At 40.6% G+C, this 21,098-nt stretch overlaps 2 protein-coding genes across 2 annotated transcripts in view; one reads left to right on the top strand and one right to left on the bottom strand.

Moving 5' to 3' along the window:
• LOC138836936 (contactin-associated protein-like 3) overlaps positions 1 to 21,098 on the bottom strand; it is a 185,144-nt gene that overhangs the window by 156,824 nt on the left and 7,222 nt on the right. The gene's annotated exons all lie outside the window — the stretch shown is intronic.
• LOC138836939 (periphilin-1-like) lies at positions 10,402 to 21,057 on the top strand. The gene is made up of 2 exons (XM_070035644.1): positions 10,402 to 10,588; positions 20,299 to 21,057. Exons 1-2 carry the CDS (start codon positions 10,483 to 10,485, stop codon positions 20,934 to 20,936), a joined length of 744 nt encoding a protein of 247 aa, XP_069891745.1. The 5' UTR covers positions 10,402 to 10,482; the 3' UTR covers positions 20,937 to 21,057.

Genomic DNA, 21,098 nt, shown 5'->3' with positions numbered 1-21,098 from the left:
ACTGGGGTCATTCAATGATGTCACAGGGGCAGATTTAACCTGCAGTTTTCTTAGGACGTCTCCTGTCTGCTAGAGGTTCTGGGACAGTACCACACAGCCCGATTCCACATCAATGACAGTGACCTCACAGTTTCAAAACAGAAGTCATGTTATGCTAAACCCAAACATTTCCCAATTCCATAAGTTTCTATGAAATTCTCAGATTCCATGGTTAAATTGTTTAAATGGCCACAAAACAATATATTATTCAATTTCTTTAATCCAGAGGATTATTTCCTTTCTATAGAATCTGGAATGCCACTTCCCTTACTGTTGCTTTGCATTGAATTTCTGGTCAAAACAATAAACTATGTGGATCTCAAGATAACTATTGCTATTTACTAATATTTTAGTTGGACAAAGATTATTATCAGTAACTGCTTTGGAGTGTTTTGCAAATATTTTCTCCTTGCAGGGCATTTTAAAAAATAATAAAAGAACATGACTACAAAAGGCAGACATGTGGTATGGGTCTTAGTCTCTGTGGAGTGCTGTGTACCAGAACACCAGACATAGTTTTCATGAACAGAGAACCCGGGAGCTGGTTTGTGAAACACCCCCTTCTTACCAGGGCCAGACAGTGAACTATGCAAGAATCTTTTATGTTGGTATAATTTGGAGAGGGGAAGGGGAAAAAACAAATTGTTTAAGCAAGGATACAGGTTGACCCATTGCAAAAATGAGATGTACAAGATGCTATGTCGAAAAACGAACTTTACAATTTAGGCAGGGGGGAGCGGGGGTAGTGTAGTTGTGGAGATGGGAGAGAAGGGATGGTAGGGGGGAAACAAAGGAGGAGACAACAATGCTTGCTTGATAAGAAATGTATTCATTACCTTGCTCATGTAACTGTAATCCCTCCTCTGTACAGTGTTCTCACAATAAAAAAAAATTTTAAAAAAAGAATCTTCCTCAGGTGAGAAGAATGCTCAGACATCTGGGGTGGAAGCATAGCACATCTTGAGGGACAGGAGACACCCACTAACCAGGATATGCGGCAGTTGCAGGTTCTGCAAAATGTTGCTCCTTCTCCCTCACAGATGCCTGAGCAGCCACTTCTGACCTTCACAGAGGCTGCAAACAGCCAAAACTGCACAGGAGAAAACACAGGGAGATATCAAGCATTTCAGGAAGGCACAATCCCAGGGGAAGAGCCAGATTTAAGAGAGAAGTCTGGGGAAGAAATGAGGACAGGAGAATCTCAAGGCGTGGAGCTGCCAGGAGACCTTCAGATTCCAACAGCGCTGCCTTACATCACTGTCTATGCACATGTGACTCCCACCCCAGTACAGCTGTGTGCTCCACACAGAGACTAGCATGGTTTAACAAATCAACAGTCGTGGATACGAGACAATGATGGCCAGTGGAGGTATGTCCTCAAAGAGAATAAGAAACACAGGTGTCCAGGCCACATTGATCTGACAAAGACAGCAGGATAATTCCAACTAATGGAAAATAAGTGACATTGAAAGAAGTTACGCTACATATTTTTTTAAGGGAGAGAGTTAAAGTTGCTAATAACCAGTGGACCTTAATAGCTAAAAATCAGAGAAAATTTTATAGAGATATAACATTGTATAAAGCTGATACATGTCAATATACTGTAGAAAGATGTTTCTATTTTGTTTTTTTTGTTTTGGGGGGCTTGAACTCAGAGCCTCATGCTCATGCTATTTCCACTCAAGTCTGGTGCTCTACTACTTAAGCCATACCTACACGTTGAGAATTTTTTTGCTGGTTAATTGGAGATAAGAGTCACAAGGACTTTCCATCTCAGACCCCAGAGTAGCTAGGATTACAGGTGTAAGTCACTAGTGCCCAGCAGAAAGTGCTTTTGATTTCATACCAGTCTTCTGGCTCATATTTCTATTTTATAACAGTAGTACCTTACTAACGGTAATATCCAGACAATAGCAATACCAATAGCAATGCATTTCCCAAAGGTATTGTTTACCTTTCAGTCCAAAGTCAAGGACCATGGTCATTTTTCTATTTTAAACTTTAGGTCATTGTATCAGCCATTATTTCAGACAAATTACATTGATCCAGATGTTATTTATACATATTAATTTACTCTTTCTCAAATTCTACATGGTAGGGTACTACATTGTTTTCTTTTTTGAGTACAGGCATTTGAGCTCAGGGCTTCATACTTGCTAGGCAAGTGGATCTATGGCTTACACCACATTTCCAAATCTCACCACATCTACATGGGTAAAGACGAGGAAAGAGACACACAGAGTGAATGTAAATTACTAGAGAAGAGGGATATAAGTTACTGGAGACCTCACAAACTGGCATGTAGCTCTAGAACCAGAATCCCTAACACAGAGACTCTGCTTGTAAGTACACCACTCCATTAACTTTCAAAAAGTAGGGGTCATTGATTATGTTGGGGCATCATCAAAGAACATTACTATAGTCATTGTTTTCATAACCAGGTGTTTTTATAAACCAGGCTTCCCTCCTTCCAGTAGAGGAAAAGACACAAGGATTTTCTTGAAATTCTTCTGGAAACATCCCTGGATGTAGATATTGTTTGAATGAAACTCTCAGGAATGTTTTTTTTGGGGGGGTCTGGTCGTGGTGACCTGAACTCTGGGCCTAGGCGCTGTCCCTCAGCTCTTCAACTCAAGGCTAGCACTCTACCACTTGAGCCACAGCGCCACTTCCGGCTTTTTTCTTTTTGCTTATGGGGTGCTGAGGAATCAAACCCAGGGCCTCATGCATGCAAGGCACTGAGCCACGTTCCCAACCCCCTCTGGAATGTTTTTTAATTGTAAGGTTACATGCCTGTTAATTTACTTGCTCTGTTTAGCTACAATTTCATGGTGCCTGTGCAGAACTGAGCAATGAACGTTATCACACAGAAAACTCCAGAATCAGCAGCACAGCAAATCAGAACACACAGCACAGACACTTTTAGAAATTCTGGGATTCAGGTAGGCTTTTCCTCTTTTAAGAAAGCCTCCAAAAAACAGAAATGGAGAGCCAAAGGATGAACAAATGCTGCAAGATTCTAACTGGACACTATGTTGAAAATGAACTATAGTACTGTGGGTGGGGATGGGAGGGAAAAACTAGGAGAGAGCGAGAGAAGGGATGACATTGTCCAAAAAGAAATGTACATTTTACCTGACTTGTGTAACTGTAAACACTCTACATATCACCTTGATAACACAATAAACATTTTTAAAGTCAAATCATTGATCTTAATTTAAAAAACAAAGAAAGATAAAAAGAAAGTCTCAGATGGTGGTGCTTCCCTTTACCTGTCTGTTCTCTGTGCCTGAGGAGGCTGTGTCCACCTGGCAGCCCTGCACCTCTCTGGTCTGCTTACTTAGTGGAGTGCCAACTCCAGACACCTATGATGCTAATGCAGGACCAAGCCACCTGGGCCAGGGCCAGTGATTTCTTTTTGTAACTAAGTTCCTGGAAGATTTATCCACATCGAAACACCAGAGACCACACTGGCTTGACCTTCCTGTCCAGCAATCCCATCCTGTTCTCTCCTCTCTCAACATGCTCCTGTTAACCTTACCACAACGAGAGCTTTCTTGGGGACTGCAAGACACCTGGGCTCCCAGAGTCAAAAGTACTTTCATCTTCCGGACTTAGGAGGGCAAATCAACTATAAACCACCTCGTGCTAGCTTCATTTTCAGAAGCAGGCCAGCCACGGTTTTCATAAAAGTTTATAGTAATGCAATGGCGTTTTCTCAGTTTCTGATACAGGTTTTAAACGATTTTCTGCACTCACGAGTGTATCCCGCCACTCCTGGGTTCCAGGTCTGCATAGAAAGAATCACGAGCGTCCTGAACAGGGCGGTAGGGCCATGTGCGCCTCTCAGTGCTCCTCCACTGGCCATCACTCCAGTCCTCCGCTTGGTGCTAATGCCTCCTTGCTGCTCTCTTCTCTTGTGTGTTTCAGGGAGGCAGAGAGCCAAAAATGAGCTCCAACCTGCAAACCACACCCCATCCAGCCAGCACACTGCTCTGTGCCCTGGAGCCTGCTGAGCCTCCAACCCGAATGCTCCTGGGGACACTATCGCAGCTTGGTGCTGCGAGCGCCCCTGCTGGTGCACTCAAGGCAGTGCAGACCACACATACCCACTCCGTACCCCCCAATTCCCCACCCCTCACCCCCTGCTGCACATTTGCCAGGCTGACATGGCCAGGAACCTTTAGAGACTCAACTGTGCTCACACACTGGATCCAGTCTATGCCTCTTCCTCAATAGTTCAGTATGCTTCGGGATAAGGAAGTGAGTTATGAGCTGAGTGATAGTTGCACACAGTGCAAAATATTGAGCACTCACTTTAGTAAACTTGCATATTCATTCAAATGAGAGGTTAGGACAGAAAAAACTACTGTGGCTTTAAGGAAATAGTTACATAGAACAAAAGCTTGTCCGGTGTTAGTACTTTACTATGTCTATTCCAGCTGGGAAATGAGACATATCACTAAATGACTAAAAAACTATGAATTGCTGGGCACCAGTGGCTATGTCTGTAATCCTAGACACTCAAGAGCTGAGATCTGAGGATCACAGATTGAAGCCAGCCTAGGCAGCAAAGCATGTAAGACTTTTATCTCCAATTTATCACACACATAGTTCCACAACCACCCACCACCACCACCGCCCCACCACACACACACAAACACACACACACACACACACACACACACACACACACACACAGCCAGGAGTGGAGCTGTGTAGAGCACTCACCTTGAGCACAAAAGCACCAGGACAGCACCCAGAACCTGAGTTCAGGCCCCAGGACTGGCACAAAATAATAAGATAAATTAAAAATAAATCTAATTTGAAAATGGCACAGGATAGCAACTGGAATTTTTCCACAGCAGATGTACATCCTCATGAAACATCACTAGTCACTAGGAAAAGGCAAAGGTCCCACCCCTTTACATCCACTAGGATAGCTGTTATAAAACCAGCAGAAGCAATTGGAGCTGTGGCTCAAGTGACAGACTGTTAGCCTTGAGCAAAAAGCTCAAGAACAGGGCTTATGCCCTGAGTTCAAGCTCAAGATCAGCACTCATGAAACACCAAACAAAACAGAAAGTTGATGTTCATAGAAACTTGAAGAACATAGAACACTAGTTCCTTGCTAGTTTTTTATTTAGGTTGTTTTGTTTGTCGTATGATTGGACCTCAGGACCTCACACTAGGCAGAGCTAAGGCTCCAACTTTTTCTTGTCTTTTAGTAATTTTTCAGATATTTTTCAGTTATCTTTCTGGTATTTATCCTCAAAGCAGCTTTGGACTTCAGTCCTTTACTTCTGTCTCCTGCTTAGTTGGGATTACAGATGAAAGACATCAGGTCATCCTAGGACATTACTCCATTTCAACAAGAAGCAGTTAGAAATGAACAATAAGTCTAAAACAGGAATAAAATACTCATTTCTGTAGTTATACCACCGTGATTTACAACAATGAACTTACATGCAGCAGCATTAAATTTAAGTTGTACTTCCTAAACAACTTCACATTTCACTGAAAAATAGTTTTACCCCTTAAAGAGTACAAGAAAATTTGAGTTTAACTATATTAGCATTTAATCAATTGATGTGGCTTTTTTATATTAGGAAAAGTAACATATTCAGAAGTACTAGAATGAATAGATGAATACATCTCCAAAGAGTCAGCCCATATCTCCCTCTACAACATTAGCATGAAAGGGAATCCTTACTTTCTTATTTTTTAATTATCGTTGAGTAGATGTAGAAAGGAGCTGTCATTTAACAGGGGTTTATAAATACAATTTATCTTGGTCAGTGTCATCCCTTTCAAAATTCTCAACCACTCTATCCCCACCTCTTCCCTCACTCTTCCTAATTTTGTAGATTACACATCTGCATTTTCCTCCCTCTCTCTTCTTCATTCTTCTACCGCTTTTCCCTTGGCTGTGGCCCACTCCTTTTGAGTACAGGCTTCCTATGGAGTCCTTCTATTCAATGGTAGATTTCTAGCCTCCCACAGAGGTCCTGGGACTTTGTCCCTGGCACTAGACATAGCACCTTCACATCACAGAGGTGTCATGATGTGTCTTGGCTTTCTCCCTGTAGCTCTGATATGGGCTCATATCTATTTCAAATTCATCCGTTTTAGTTTTTCATAAGTGCCTCATTTGTCTATTCAGCTTTCTCTAACCTGTTCATAAACTAAAAAGGGATGAATTGGAAATAATGTATAAATTCCAATGATCCTTTTCTGACCTGAGTTTCCTTTAGGAGCACTTATTGTCATTCAGTATAAGGAAAAGTTAACAAAACCACAGACAAATGTATAATAACAAGCAATCTATAAATTATAACAATTCTTTAGATACATTGTAATTTATAGCTCTAAGAATGACAAATAGCAAAGAGCATAAAACTCTTTCTGAAGTAGTTCGGGGCAAATTCACAAGAGGATAATATGAAACTCGCCACAAGGCTATGGCTGATGGGCAGCTATAAAACTGCTACTTAAAGACACCTGAAGCAAGGGAGAGGCCAGTGAAACACCATCATAGCTAATGACAAAAATCATCATGCACAGATTAATAGACACGCTGATAGATGCTCTCCTTTCTTTTCCTCCTTCCTTCTCTCCTTTTTAGTTAAAATGACTGAACTTGTAGAAAACATCAATCTTGACCAAGGTGTGCTAATAAAGCTGTAATAACAGGCTCTCAAGGAGAATAAAAACCCTGACTTATACCATTTGTTATTTATTTGCATTCACACCTTCACTAAAAATTGAATCTGATCTTTACTGACTTCAAGGTTGGAAAGGGATGCTCAGTTTCACATATTGTATGACTTTTCCTCCAAGCAGTTGGAAGAAGGGTGAACATCTATAGAGCTTAAAGCACAGACAGTTGTCATGAAATAAGGAAGCAGTGGTGTAGTTTGCGAATTTACATAATTTATACTATGATTTGATTTTATTTTAAATGATTGGATTGAAAAATTAATGAAAGGTAATGACTGGCTCATCCTAACAAATGAAAATTGGAATCAATTCCCGACTAATAAGTAAAACATATTAAAATTAATTACTTTAAAATCAGGAAGAAGACTTCAGTCGGAATCATGCTTCTGTTAAACAGCACCCTAAAAACCTTGTAAGTACACAGGGAGCATTAAAAAATTCAGAGCACATAACTGAGGGAAAATATGCAGCCACCAACATTTCTAGATGATGTGATTATAAAGCTAGAAAATATTTGGTCTACAATTGGCTTAATATTTCTAGCTAGATCTAAAAGTTCAACTAATGTAGAACAATATATACACACAAAAATATTTGTGTTGTGCAAAACCAGAATGTTAGATGATAAACAATATTGAAATGTATTACATTTTAAATAAAAATGCAATATATTAACATCTGTAAATAAGCATGGTAAAATCACACTCACCAAAAGCTATTGAAGCATAGGACATACGTAGGACATGGTCAGTCAGTTTATAGTAAATATGTTGTGAAACATGAATGTAAGACTCCCTTTGAACAATTAACATGAACTTTAGAAATAAATGACAGGAATGTAAAGCAAGTCCTTTGGTGCAGTGGATGGGTACTCACAGAAATGGGGAAGTCAAACAAAAAGGATGAAAGATGGTGAATATGCTTGAAATACTTCATGTATATGTTTGAAAATGGGATAATGAGCTTGTACAAACTTTTGAGAAGGAGCACAGGGGAAACAGGAAGGTGACTGATTGGGTGACTTTGTTCAAGGTACATTGTATGTATATATGAACCTATAAAAATGAAAGTACCTTGTAATGATCAACAACTAATTGATGCTAATAAACATGCAAATAAAAGTTGAGTATATTTAAAAATATTATCCATACAGAAAACAGATGTGAGAATGTAAAATGACAACAAAAACATAAAAAGTATCTGAGAAAGCAATTTGTTGGTGCATGCGTGTTATCCTAACTATTCAGGAGGGTGAGATCTGAAGATCATGTTCAAAGCCAGCCTAAGCAGAAAAGCCTCTCTGAGATTCCAATTAAATCAGTCCCCCTCCAAGTCCTGGATTGCAGCGTCATCGGCCTGGGCCTCTGCTTGTCTCCCAGAGGTTCTCACCTGGCACCTCCCAGGATTCGAAGGCAAACTCGCGTGAGCCCTCAGGAGCCTCAGGCCAGGCACATCCCAAGAAGGGCCCAAGACCACCTGGTTCACACCGGAACCAATGGTGACAGCCATCTGTGGATGTATCACACCGTTCTCCTCAAGGACCACAAGCTCCACTTCCCAGCCCTCCTCCAGGCCTATTCTTCTCCCAACTGCCAGAATAAACGGTCCCCGGAAGTCCTAACGACGTGCAAACTGAGCGCCCTCACGTGCTTATGTTAACCAATCACAGTGTAGCATAGGGACATCATTCACTTGATTATCTAAAATATGCCCAATAGAAATGGCCCAACGCATCTCTCATTTACATAAGTTGGTCAGGGGAAACCTGGGTAGGAGCTTTCTCTATATGGGACAGCTTTTCTATTACTTCTTAACACGATCATTTTTTTCCCCAGAAGAAATTCTATCACCTTCTTTTGCAAGCTGATTATAGGTTGTTGTTTTTTTTTTTAATAATAAGGCCTTTCTTTTTATCTTAAGTTCTTTTCTAGTCAACTCTTTAGACGTGATCATTTTTCCACTTTTACCTTTATTATACTGTATTTTGGTCAAGTTTATCAAGCCATCATCAGGTTGCCCAAAAATTTTTAGATGTTAACCAAAAGAAAACTTAATTAGAAAAAAAAAAAGTATAAGTTTGAGTACTCCATTTGGTGTCATCAGATAACCAATTGCTAGTGCATTCATCTAACCAGGAATTTCAGTGATAGCTCACAACTTTCAGAGAAATTTAGTAATTTCCTAAACACATGAGAACCTTGTATCTGAGTCATAGAGAACACACAGCCATGGAAACTGCTATGGGTTCCAAACGAGGTTCACACAATATTGTGATATGTAATAATGTAATCTCAATCATCTTATGTACTTCTATTATGCTACTGTAGTCTTTCCATTTTTAGGTCACCCTACTAGTCTGCCATACCTATCTTCTGGTGTTTTCTGGATGGTTTTTGATCCCACAGGAAACCACCCAGGCTAGTAACCACAGTCCCATTTCAAATGGCCTCTGCCAGTCTTTCAGGTTTTTTCTTCTCCATTTCTCCATGTCCTGTGGATTCTCATCCTCTATCTAGTTAGTGACAGTGTATTACATGCAAAGGCTTGTCTTGATTAGGCTCCCTTTCCTGAGTGTCTCCATGTCTCACTGACTTTCAAACTTTGTGGGGATGTGTTTGGTCTTCTCTCCTGGCAGCTCAGCACTTTTTATTGGTATCTTGTTAATTTTTTCTACCAAAGTAGGAACAGGATTAGTATCTCATTCATCAGGATTGCTAAGTTATAAAATGGTAAGTATTTTATAAGGAGCAATTTTTAACAACAGTAAAAGTCTAACACATAGAGTATTTGATCCTTGATACTCTGGTTCAAGTTTATAAATCTCTTGTTCTCCACAGCATCCTGAGTCCCCACATGAAACTAGTGCCCTAGTGACTGATCCGTTCAGATTTATTCACCTGACACCAGGAAGCAGGCTTGATCACCCCTTTGTCTTGTGTACCTCAAAATGTGGTTTGTGAATTAAAAACCTTCCCAATAAATATGCAGAATCTCAGGCATCCCTCAACATCATAGAACTACTGGATCAGAATTCCAACTTTCACAATATCCCATGATGTTTTCTGCACACAATAAAATTTCAGAAAAATACTTGTTAGTCATAGAACAAGGAGGGCAGGAGATGGTCTGAGAGAGAGAGAGAGAGAGAGAGAGAGAGAGAGAGAGAGAGAGAGAAGGACATCGTAGATGTGTAGATGTAGAACTCGTCCATTCGCAGTAGATTCTTGGGGTCCCTGCATCTGTTGTCTGAGTGGTTGGGGTTCACAGCAGAATAGGAGAGGTTGGGGACACTGTGCCCAAACCAGGAGAATAAAGCACCGAAGCACACAGGGAAAGCTTCTTCTCAGAGACTTCAGAAACCCCCGCGGGAGCTCATTTCCCCATCTCCGGGTTCTGGGTGCATTTCTCCTCATTTCCTTCTCACTGGATTTTCAGCTGGAACCTGGCGTCTCCCTCCAGCCTCCCAGGCCACGCCCCTCCCTGCATGCCCGCTGCCCCTCTCCAGCCCAGTGCACACGGGGCTGGCATGGACCCGGATCTCAGGCTCAGCACAGCGGGCACAGCCCCCGCCAGCCCCGACCAGGGCACAGCACGTGCCTGAGGGAAACGGACACCGTTCGTGCCAGCCGCTGCTCTGGGCTTGTGGTGTCCACCACGGGGAAGCCACAGGCAGGCCGCCGTGGGCACTGGGGTCCAGACAGCCCTAAGGCCTGCTGCTCTAGGATGCCAGGGTCAGGGTACACCGCGCCTGCCAGCAGGAAGATCAAGAGTATACCAGGAAGAAGGCAAGAAAAGCTCTTGGGGAAGCCCAAAGCTCGGCCCACCCCTGGTAAGTGGAGCTTCAGAGAGAGGTGTGTGGGCTCAGGCAGCACAGTTGGCCCTTGCAGGCCCAGGACTTTGGACAGGAGTTCTACAGGATGGGCAGGATGGCTGGTGCAGGTGATTGAGGTAGGCGGCAGCTAAGCCACAAAAGGCATCATCTGCACCACCAGACCCTGGCCCGCCTCCCTGTGTGCCTGCGTGAGCAGGTGTGTGATTTCACACAAGCAATTTGAGGGTCCTGGGCTGTAGAGTTATAAAACTCTGGAGAGATAACTAAGGACCGTGGAGTCAGAGCTGTTCTAGAACAATCCTTTGGTGAGTCCTTGAAGGGACTGTGATAGAGAAAATTACCTCTCAGCACTATGCCAGGGCAATTTGCCTGACCACTCTAGAGGACTAGAGTGTTCACCTTGATGAGATCTCCTGAGACCCCTCACTGCAGATCAGTGGTTCTGTACCTGAGAGTGTGATTCCTGACATCAAGGGTGTGCTGCAGGCATCGCAGGCCTCCTTACAGCCATCCGGAGATCTCCATGAGAGCTCTCTTGCTTCAGCCAGCTTCTAATGAAAGCATGGGTCCTAACAGAATGTTGAATTTCTGCTAAGAGGATGTGACCAGCTTGTTCTAAACATTCCTTTTTATTTCAAAGTATTTTCAAAACAATTACTACCCTTCTGTGATTTTGTTCTTTACCTGGTGCATCAAAAGTCCAATTATGAAAACTATTTGCAACTAGAGAAAACATTGTGTTTTATCGACAGTGACAACAGTTAGACCATGTACTTCTACTTGTTTCTCTCTATTTGGAATTTAAATTTCTACAATATGTTTGTAGAAACAGACAGCAATCAGCCACACAGTACTCCTTAACAGGCCTTTCAAACTAGAATGTGGTATTCAAGGTAAAGGCTTCTATGAAGCTTTCTAGCCCATCGGGGCTGGGCCTCAACTCCACACACTTTGATTGTCCATTAGACCCCCACTGTGCCCTTGAAAGTGTAATAACCATTGGGGCCCAACAATCAGTGTGGCCCCTTGGCCTGGTCTGCGAAAGGGGGCAGGGCATAGCCTCACTGCTCCACAGGCTGAGCCACCTGACAGAGCAGGGCATTGAGAGGCTAAGATAACCTCTTAGCGGGGTGTGCCATGCGGCGAAAGGGGCGTGGCACGCCGCCAAAAGGAGGTGGGGCGTGTTGCTGGAGGGAGTGGGGCATTGAGCTCCACATGCTGACCTGCCTATTGGGATTGGACAGGAGGCAGCTTGGGGGAGGAGCGTCAATGGTGGTTTGAAACCATTAGTAGGGAGGAGCGCAGCCTATCTGGGTATATATAGGCTGGGTGCTCTGAGGCCTGAAGGTTAGGGGGAAAGCAGTCCTGAGGGAGGAGTCATGAGGGGAGTCTGGAGGAGAATGGGAATCCTGAGGGAAAAGGAGTCCAGAGGAGACGGGGAGTCCTGAAGAGAGGAGAGTAAGGGAAAGACGGGGAGTCCTGAGGGAGGAAAGGAGAGCTACGAGAAGAGGAGTAGGAGTGGAGGGAGAGATTGTTGCAGGGGAAAGCCTGCTGGAGTAGGGCAGGCCTGGGGAGGGCAAGGCAAGCCTTGAGAGGTCATTTGGGGCCTCCTCCAGGGGCCATTTGGGACCTTTCTCTAGAGAGGCCTGTGGAGAGGCGCCTCCCAGAGCAGAGCAGGGCAGACCCATGGAGAGTGGAGAGTCCTGCCGAGAAGGAGGAAGGGAAGAAAAGGAAAAGCCTTCCCCTTGGAAGGTTTGGAGTTTTGGAGTTTTCGAGGTCTGGGGTTGGAGGTTTGCAGACCAACCAATTGATGGTTTGCAGACCAACTAAGAAAGGTCAGGCCTGCCTATTGGAGGCTTGGAGGTTTGGTGGTCGAGGCTGCTCTTGGTTCTGGGTATCTAGCCCAGGACAAGGTAGTCAGAAGCCCCTTTCTGGTGGAAATAGTGTAAATAAACTTCTTTTGTCCACCTGTCACTGTACCTGGATGGGCTGTCTGGCTCTCCAGAGGTCATTAGTAAAGGAGGAACTACCACCCCAGTTCTGTGTAAGGAGCTCTGCCTGCAGGTTCAGGACTGTCTCCATAACATGGAATCAGACATTCTCTATTGTTTGTGATCTTCAATGTATTCCCTTTATTACTATGCGTCATTCATTGCCATTTTGTTAGTGCATTCATAAAATTTATTCCAGATTTCTTTCTTCTTCATTGGTCTAGTAACCCTCAAGTGATAGTTGAAAAGCTGCAAAGTAAAATCTTTTCAGAGTATCTTTTCTTTGGGAAAGTACTTTACTTTCCTGCACAATACATCCTGAAAAGTGTAGATTAAAAAACGTTATTGAGCTAAATACAACTTCTAGGACATGAGCCTCAGGCTGCATATCCTGAAGCCATCCACATGACCTGAAAGGAGGAGTTGTCCTTCCCTACTCAGTATCAGACGCAGAAGGAGAGTGCCATCAATGTCATTGAAACAAAACCACATCGCATGAGGTGCAACACTTGAGAGAGCTTGAAAACCTGAATGCCTCCATTTGAGTTCTGGACCCTATAAGCCTTTGGAATTTAGTTTGCTTATTTGTTTATTTATTTAGTTTTGTGATACTGTAATTTGAACTCTGGTCATTTCACTTGCTGGAAAGTGCTCCAGCACTGAAGCATCCCTCACCCTGGTTATTTGTGTCATCAGGTCTGTTTTTGCCTGGGCTGTGGCTGAACTGCATCCCATCCATCTACTTTATGCTTTCTGTCATAGCTTGAATGACAGGCATAACAAAGACACAAAAGATGCACAAGATGCCACTGGACTTCCCACTTGAGAGGTGCTTAGTGGTTTCTCTGCTAATATTCTTTTTTTTTTTTTTTGGCAGTCGTGGGACTTGATCTCTGGGCCTGGGCGCTGTCCCTGCACTCTGCCTGGGCTGGCTTTGAACCATGATCCTCAGATCTCAGCCTCCTGAGTAGCTAGCCACCGGTGCCTGGCTCTGCTAATGTTCTAAGGTTAGCCAGGACCAGACATGTATTTATGCCTAGTTAGTAACACAAGACAGCATTAGTTTCTGAATGCTGGCACACAAAAATGTATAATCACCTTTATTAAGAAACTATCATCTCCTTATAATCCCCTTTCTTTTTAAGCAACAGGCACTTTTTACTTCTGAACCTCAAAATGGTCAAATGAAATGGCACATGAATGTCTAACCTTTATTGGCAACATTGTGTGATTTTGACTGAAATTTCTACACTACTGAGCCTGATGTGGTGGTACAGACTACAATCCCAGCTACTTGGGAGGTAAAACTAGATAATCACAGTCTGAAGCTAGCTTAGCATTTGCTATGCATTTGGCTTCTGTTGGCTAACAAATTTGAGACTGTGTTGACAAAAGATAGTAGAAAATGACAGGAGTAATAGTGGGTGTAACCAATGGAACCTTATTAAGTACTTTACAAATGCTTCAGCATTTAATTTCTTTTCATTATTATGTGTTCTCAGATATTTACAGTATTTAATTATAGGTATGAAGCAAACACTGTTGAGCTCATGTTACTTATTTGAGGTCAAAACTAGTAGTGTCTAGATATGGCGACATGCAGATGCTCATACTTTAAAACCACATAGAACATGGAGGTACATGGATGAGCACACACATGTTCTAAGCATATATCATCTCCTTACGTGCACATGTCTAAATATCAGTGCTTTCCTTGTCAAAAACCAGATCTGTGTTATTTTGCATCATCTTGTCATTGTTTCCTTTCTATTTTTTTCTCATCTTACAATAAATTTGTAAATAAAATACCTTGTTACTTTGTGTGCTCTGAAAGCAACTCGCAGTTGCCAGTTTGGAGTGAGTGGCTTCCAAGGTGTCACACATTCTCAAGATTTTAGAAGAGTCTGGAGCAACTTTCATTACATTTATTCCTGAATGAGCATCAATTACTATTCATTCTATGTGGACATTTTCATTTCATTATTGATACATTAATAATCCATGCTTTCCATTTTTTCCCTGCAAAAGTGTGGTCTGAGCCTATGAATATCTTCAGTCACTATGCTGTTAGGGAATTCCACGTTATCAGAACTCTCAAACATCTTTTCATGCTTCTTTGTACTATTACCATTGCAACTCATGTGGAAATTATGTCTTTGCAAACTTTTCTGTTAGTTTCCAAATGTTCCTTACTTTTACTAAGTTTTAAACTGCATACTTAATTAAGCAATGGTGAGAGAAATGTTAAGACAATTACTTGAGAGAGACAGTGATTTTCTTCAATATTAATAATCATTTTTCTCCTAGCTTCTCTTCACATCTTTCACTTTATTTAAAAAGTAATTCAAGGCTGATATCAGTGGCTTACATCTGTAATCCTAAGTATTCAGGAGGCTGACATCATAGGAACAGAGATGAAAGCCAATTGGAGCAGGAAAGTCTATGTGACTCTTATCTCCAGTTAAGTAGCAAAAAGCCAGATATGGAGCTGTGGATCAAGTAGTAGAGCACTAGCTGTAGGGGAAAATGTTCAGGGACTGTGCCCAGACACAGAGGTCAAGTGCCAGGACCAGCATATACATGAAAAATAGAGAAAAATAAATGCTTATATAACAAGTGAACTGAGAAGTTAGTTGAAATCTTTGCATTTAGCAAAATAAAAATACAGTTTTCTTGCAAATCAAAACAACATTGAGATACCACCTCACCCCAGTTAGAATGGCTAAAATCAAGAACTCTAATAACAACAGATGCTAGAGGGAATGTGGACAGAAGGGAACCTTACTGCATTGTTGGTGGGAATGTAAACTTGTTCAACCACTTTAGAAAGCAGAATGGATGTTCCTCAAAAGACTTCACATAGAGCTCCCCTATGACCCAGCAATCCCACTTTTGGGCATTTACCCAAATGTTTACAAACAAGACAACATTAAAGCTACTAGCACAATTATGTTTATTGCAGCACTATTTACTATAGCTAAGATATGGCACCAACCCAGATGCCCCTCAGTAGATGAATGGATCAAGAAAATGTGGTATATGTACACAATGGAATTCTATGCCTCCATCAGATAGAATGACATTGCCCCATTTGTTAAGAAATGGAAAGACTTGGAAAAAATTATATTAAGTGAAGTAAGCCAGGCCCAAAGAAACATAGGTCCCATGGTTTCCCTTATTTGCAATATCTAGTATATGTCTGAGTCAAGCAGAAAAGGTCAAATAAGGTGATGTTAGGGAAATGAACCCTAAGATATGTATTCAAATATTTTTTTCTTTCATGCAATTGTTTCTAACACATTTATAAGATTATTTCTTTGTTGCTTTGTATGTCTCTCCCCCACAGTATAACCCCTGCTTTCACTGTATTTGATGTCAGTATAATTTGTGGAGGGAAAGGGGAAAAACAAATTGTTTAAATAGGGATACAGGTGACCCATTGCAACAATGAGATGTACAAATCGTTATGTCGAAAACGAACTTTACAACTTTGGTGGGGGGGGGTTAACGGGGAGGATTGAGGAGGCAGGGGGAGGATGGGAAGGGATGGGAAGGGGAAACAAAAGAGGAGGCTACAATGTTTGATAAGAAATGTACTCATTATCTTGCCCATGTAATTGTAACCCCTCTGTATAGTATTTTCACAATAAAAAAATATGTAGTTTTCTTTGTAAGTTACCAGGTTAACTTCTAAAGATAGTTATTTGAATTTTTCAGCAAAACCATGGTGGATATAAAAATAGGCTGTTGTAGTTAAAATGAAAATAATTCAGAAGCCAAGAAGTATTTAACAGAGTTATTGCTGAGTAAGTCAGTTCCATACAGTTGAGTTATTTTGTGAATCTAGTAATAAACAAGTTTTGAACATTATGGAAATTTCAGTATTTTTTCAGGCATCACTTTAAACATGTTACTTAAAGGTGAACAGTATAGTTAAATCAAATTATAGAAAACCTATGGGAAGAAAGGAGATATATAAAGGAGAAAAATTAGGCATTAAAAATAGGATAAAAAATAAACCTCTGTGATGGACTAAATGGCAGAATGGAGGTAACAGAAGAAAAAATAAGTAAATCTTGGGATGGAACTATAGTACTTATGCAATATGAACAACATAAAAATTTGGAAAGAACTGAACAGCACATTAGAGACTTATGGGACAATATCAATTTTTATATTTATGTAATAAAGACCAGAAGAAATGGAGTCAAATATACATACAAAAGTAATGAAAGAAAACTCCATAAATATGAAAATAGCATATACCACTATACTATACCTGTATATCTATGCATTGAACAAATGCCAAACAAAATGGATCAAAAGAAATCTTTCCTATTCAAAGCTAAGAACAACAATAAGATGCTAAACAATCACTACAACAAAAAAATCTGGAAAAGCAACTAGAGAATAAGACAATGACTTAAAATAGACTTTTGGGCAAAAATTATGGAGGTCAGAATAAATTGAGTATATTTAAAATCTTAATGATTACCTAGAATTCTATGTTCAGCCCAAATACGATTTTTGGTTCAATGTAAAATGAAGACATTCTATGATAAAAAAAAGTATCAGGTTTTGTTGGACTTATTAACTTGTAATCTAAATTCACAATCTTCAATGTTAATTGTTTTCTTTTTTAACCTCCAATTCACTTTTAAAGTCTACAGTTTTTTAGTTGTAATCTATTCTTTCTGTTTCTCACTGTGTGTTCTCTCACACTCCCGTGGTGTGTGTGTGTGTGTGTGTGTGTGTGTGTGTGTGTGTGTGTGTGTGTGTGTGTGTGTGTGTGTGTGTGTGTGTACAGGGTCTTGAAGTCTTTTTTGTGCGACTCTAATCACGGCTGGTACTCTACATCTTTAGACCTGCCCCCACTTCTAACATTTCTCTGGTTCATTAGCATTTCAAGTTCTAAGGACTGTCTGCCTGGAAATTTCTTTATGCCAGAAATCAAAGATCACATCCTCCTGAATATCTAGGATTACAGGATTACCCAATGGTCAGTTCTTAACTCAGCCTGTGGTAAAATAGTGTAGGAAAGCCAAGCTTCAAAGAATCTCTGCTACAAATACAATGCAATGTGTTTTTGTACACACACACGTGTGTGAATATTTGAGTATCTACATACATAAATTTATTTAAAAGATTAAGGGCAAAAAGAAATGTGCAGAAGCATAATAAGGTCAGTCTAACCACAAAGCAGAAACCAGACAGACATTCTAGGCCAAAAGTAAAGCTGATTCTGCAGGCTTCCTGAGATGTGGATCTGAATTAAAAAACTGGTCCTTCTGCATAATGATGCAGGAACTAAATATACTGAGTATAGACAGGCTAACAATCTAAAGCAAGACTTCTTCCCCAGAGTTTCCATTTATTCAGGATTGCTTTCAACATGTTTTGTACCTGCTATGGTGGTCTTGATTATGCATGTGTCAACACCAGTCTCTACTTTCACGGAACTCATTTTACAGTGCAGAGATCTCATGGACTAGCTGGCAAGCAGGGGGAAAAACAGTAGTGGGGGAGAGGGGGCGGCAGGGACTTCCTGAGAAACAGCTCAGACATCAAACCAGGTTCTTTGTTATCATGGAAAACTGAGATTGAGAAAAGATTGCAAGACTTGAATTTCAATTAAGTCTCCCAGGGATGCACACTAGTTCAAAACTGCTACGCAGTTAGGAATTAATGGTGGGGGCTTTGACAGAAATAACACAACAGAAAGCAAATAATCTTGCAGTTATAAATTCCAATCTGAGAATGCTACCACCAGCTGGGAGTGGAGGAATAGTTCCAGTGGTAGATTGCCAGCCTTGAGCAACAAAAGCTCAATAAGAATACAAGGCCTTAGGCTCATGCCCTACTAAAGGAAAGAAGGCAGGAAGGCAGGAAGGCAGGAAGGCAGGAAGGCAGGAAGGAAGGAAGGAAGGAAGGAAGGAAGGAAGGAAGGAAGGAAGGAAGGAAGGAAGGCAGGAAGGAAGGAAGGAAGGAAGGAAGGAAGGCAGGAAGGAAGGAAGGAAGGAAGGAAGGAAGGAAGGAAGGAAGGAAGGAAGGAAACTGCAAAACATTTGAGAAATTACACATCCAAGAGAAACAAAAAAAGTTGAGTGAACTCATTTCCCATACAATTAATTTTATGGAACTCTTCTGACAAAGGTTTAAAATGAATATGAAACTTTAAAATTTTTAATGCAAGTTTAATTTCTTTAGAAAATTTACAATGATAATATAAATTGAAAAGTGGTGAAAAAATGAGAAAAGAACATTTCCCATAATGTAGCAATGAACCAAGTAGGAAGTTGAAAGTTAGTTACAGTTATTGAACTAAAAATTTAAAAAAAAAAAAACGAATACTTTCAGTGTAAAGAAAAAACAGTGAATTTGCCACAGAGACAAACAAGGATAAAAATATACCAAAAAATGGCTAAGAGACACACAGTTTTATGCTCTGTAATCTCTGAAATGTGGTCCAAATAATTCAGAAAAGTCACTAGTGTTTGTTATGTTAATTACATATTGAAATAGTGTTGAATATTTGTGCTGAAACAGATATATGAAAAGTCACATTACTCATTTCTTTTTGCTTTTACGTGAGGCTACATAAATGATATGGCTGTTTTGTATTACCTTCATAGTTGACCATGTTGTTCTATATAGTACTTACTCTTCTGTAAGGGTTCCCATAAATTATATGAGAGAGAAAACTGGAGAAGAAATATTTGAAAAATATTAATGGAAGTTTTGTTCAATTGCAAAGGTAGAGATCAGCACATTACAATGGTGTTACCAGATAATATTTAGTACCAGTAAAGTCATGCTTAAGAAATTTACAATGAGGGGCTGGGAAGGTGGCTCAGTGGTAGAGCGCTTGCCTTGCATGCATGAGGCCCTGGGTTTGATTCTTCAGCATCACATAAGCAAAAAAAGAAAAAAAGCCAGAAGTGGCACTGTGGCTCAAGTGGTAGAGCATTAGCCTTGAGCTGAAGAGCTGAGGGACAGAGCTCAGGCCCAGAGTTCAGGGGTATAAAGAGAAATGTCAAAGCTAGAGGTGTGTACTGACAGCTGGCCTATGACAGTGGACTTGAATTTATTTTTCTAGAGGACACAGAAAATGCAATGGAGAAATATTTAAATTGGTGTTAAAAAGTTAACAAAGTTAACAATCCAAATGTTCAGTAACAAACCAAAACCATCATTCAAAGATAAAGAAAAGAGACTATACAAACACAGTTTCCAATAACATCTCTAGTTAATTTCATCTAGTTAATTAACATAAATGAATCCCCATTCATTTATCCTCTCCAGAGGAGTTATGGAATGCTGTACATAAACAAGAACCCAGGACCAAGAAAGGCTTTATCTATGGAAAATAACATAGGCAATTTTACAGTATGACTGAGTTTAATTAATGTTTCTTGATTACCCATACTTTTTCACTTCACTATAAAGTAAATCTGGGAAAAGGAAATAGAAAACAGTGAAAAAGATGGTTGATACATGGAGTGTGAAAATGCTAGAATACAGAAATGTTAAGTCAGTTGATGATGTTTGAAACTGATTAACCCCAGGAGAACATAAAGTTCAGAGGAAAAAGCAATGTGACTAGCCAGCAGGAAACATGAAATAAAATGTATTTCATGTCAAAATGGATCAGTCACCATGGTTTCCATCAGTAGATGAAAGCTCTGATTATCTGTTTCTTTCCTATTTGCTGTCTAGCCACCATGAGGGACCAGAGAGATGGTGTTAGAAGTAACAGTTTGTACTCTTCACACTATTCGTGGGACCATTCTTCCCATAAAAGGGATGCTTCATTTTTCAGAGAGTCCCCTGGAGGTCGAAAGGACTCTCCACACAGCAGATCTGGCTCCAGTGTCAGCAGCAGGAGCTATTCTCCAGAACGGAACAAACATTATCCATTCTACCAGTCACAGAACAGAAGAAGAGAGAGATCTGCTCAGTCTTTGAAAACATCACAAGACACTTCAACTTGGAGCTCTTCAGCACTTCCTTCCTCAAAGAGGGTACCTGACACACCATTAGTCATTGAGCAGCCTGAAGAAAATGTGTCTAACACAACAGATTGGATAGAATTATTTGAAGATGCTCAACTAGACAGTCGCTCTAAAGCAATAGCATCCAAAATGAAGGAGATTGAACGGGTTTACCGGCAAGACTGTGAAACTTTTGGGGTGGTGGTGAAAATGTTGATTGCAAAAGATCCTTCATTAGAACAGACTATACAGTTTGCTCTGAGGCAGAATTTGCAAGATATAGGTAAGCGGTGTATTGAAGAGCTGAAGCATTTCATTGCAGAGTATGACAATTCTGCTCAAATTTTTCGAGATCCTTTTTAAAAGAGTTACTGTTCAGGAAAAATAAATTAATTAATTAACAGGAAATGTTTCTAGATTTAATAACCCCCACCTATGGACTGTGTAAATCTTTAATACATGGAACTTTTGTGATGAAGAGAAATACTTTATATGACCACATTTCCAATTCAGTTAAACACCTAC

Source organism: Dipodomys merriami, unplaced genomic scaffold (genome assembly GCF_024711535.1).
Source record: "Dipodomys merriami isolate MVZ:Mamm:240054 unplaced genomic scaffold, mDipMer1.0.p SCAF_26, whole genome shotgun sequence".
Lineage (NCBI taxonomy): Eukaryota > Metazoa > Chordata > Mammalia > Rodentia > Heteromyidae > Dipodomys > Dipodomys merriami.
Note: the sequence above shows the minus strand (reverse complement) of the source record. Positions and strands in the feature narration are given on the sequence as shown.

Coding starts and splice junctions, on each gene's coding strand:
- LOC138836939 (XM_070035644.1), top strand. CDS start 10,483: ATGCCAGGGTCAGGGTACACCGCGCCTGCCAGCAGGAAGATCAAGAGT. Junction 10,589..20,298: donor CAAAGCTCGGCCCACCCCTG/GTAAGTGGAGCT, acceptor TTTGCTGTCTAG/CCACCATGAGGGACCAGAGA.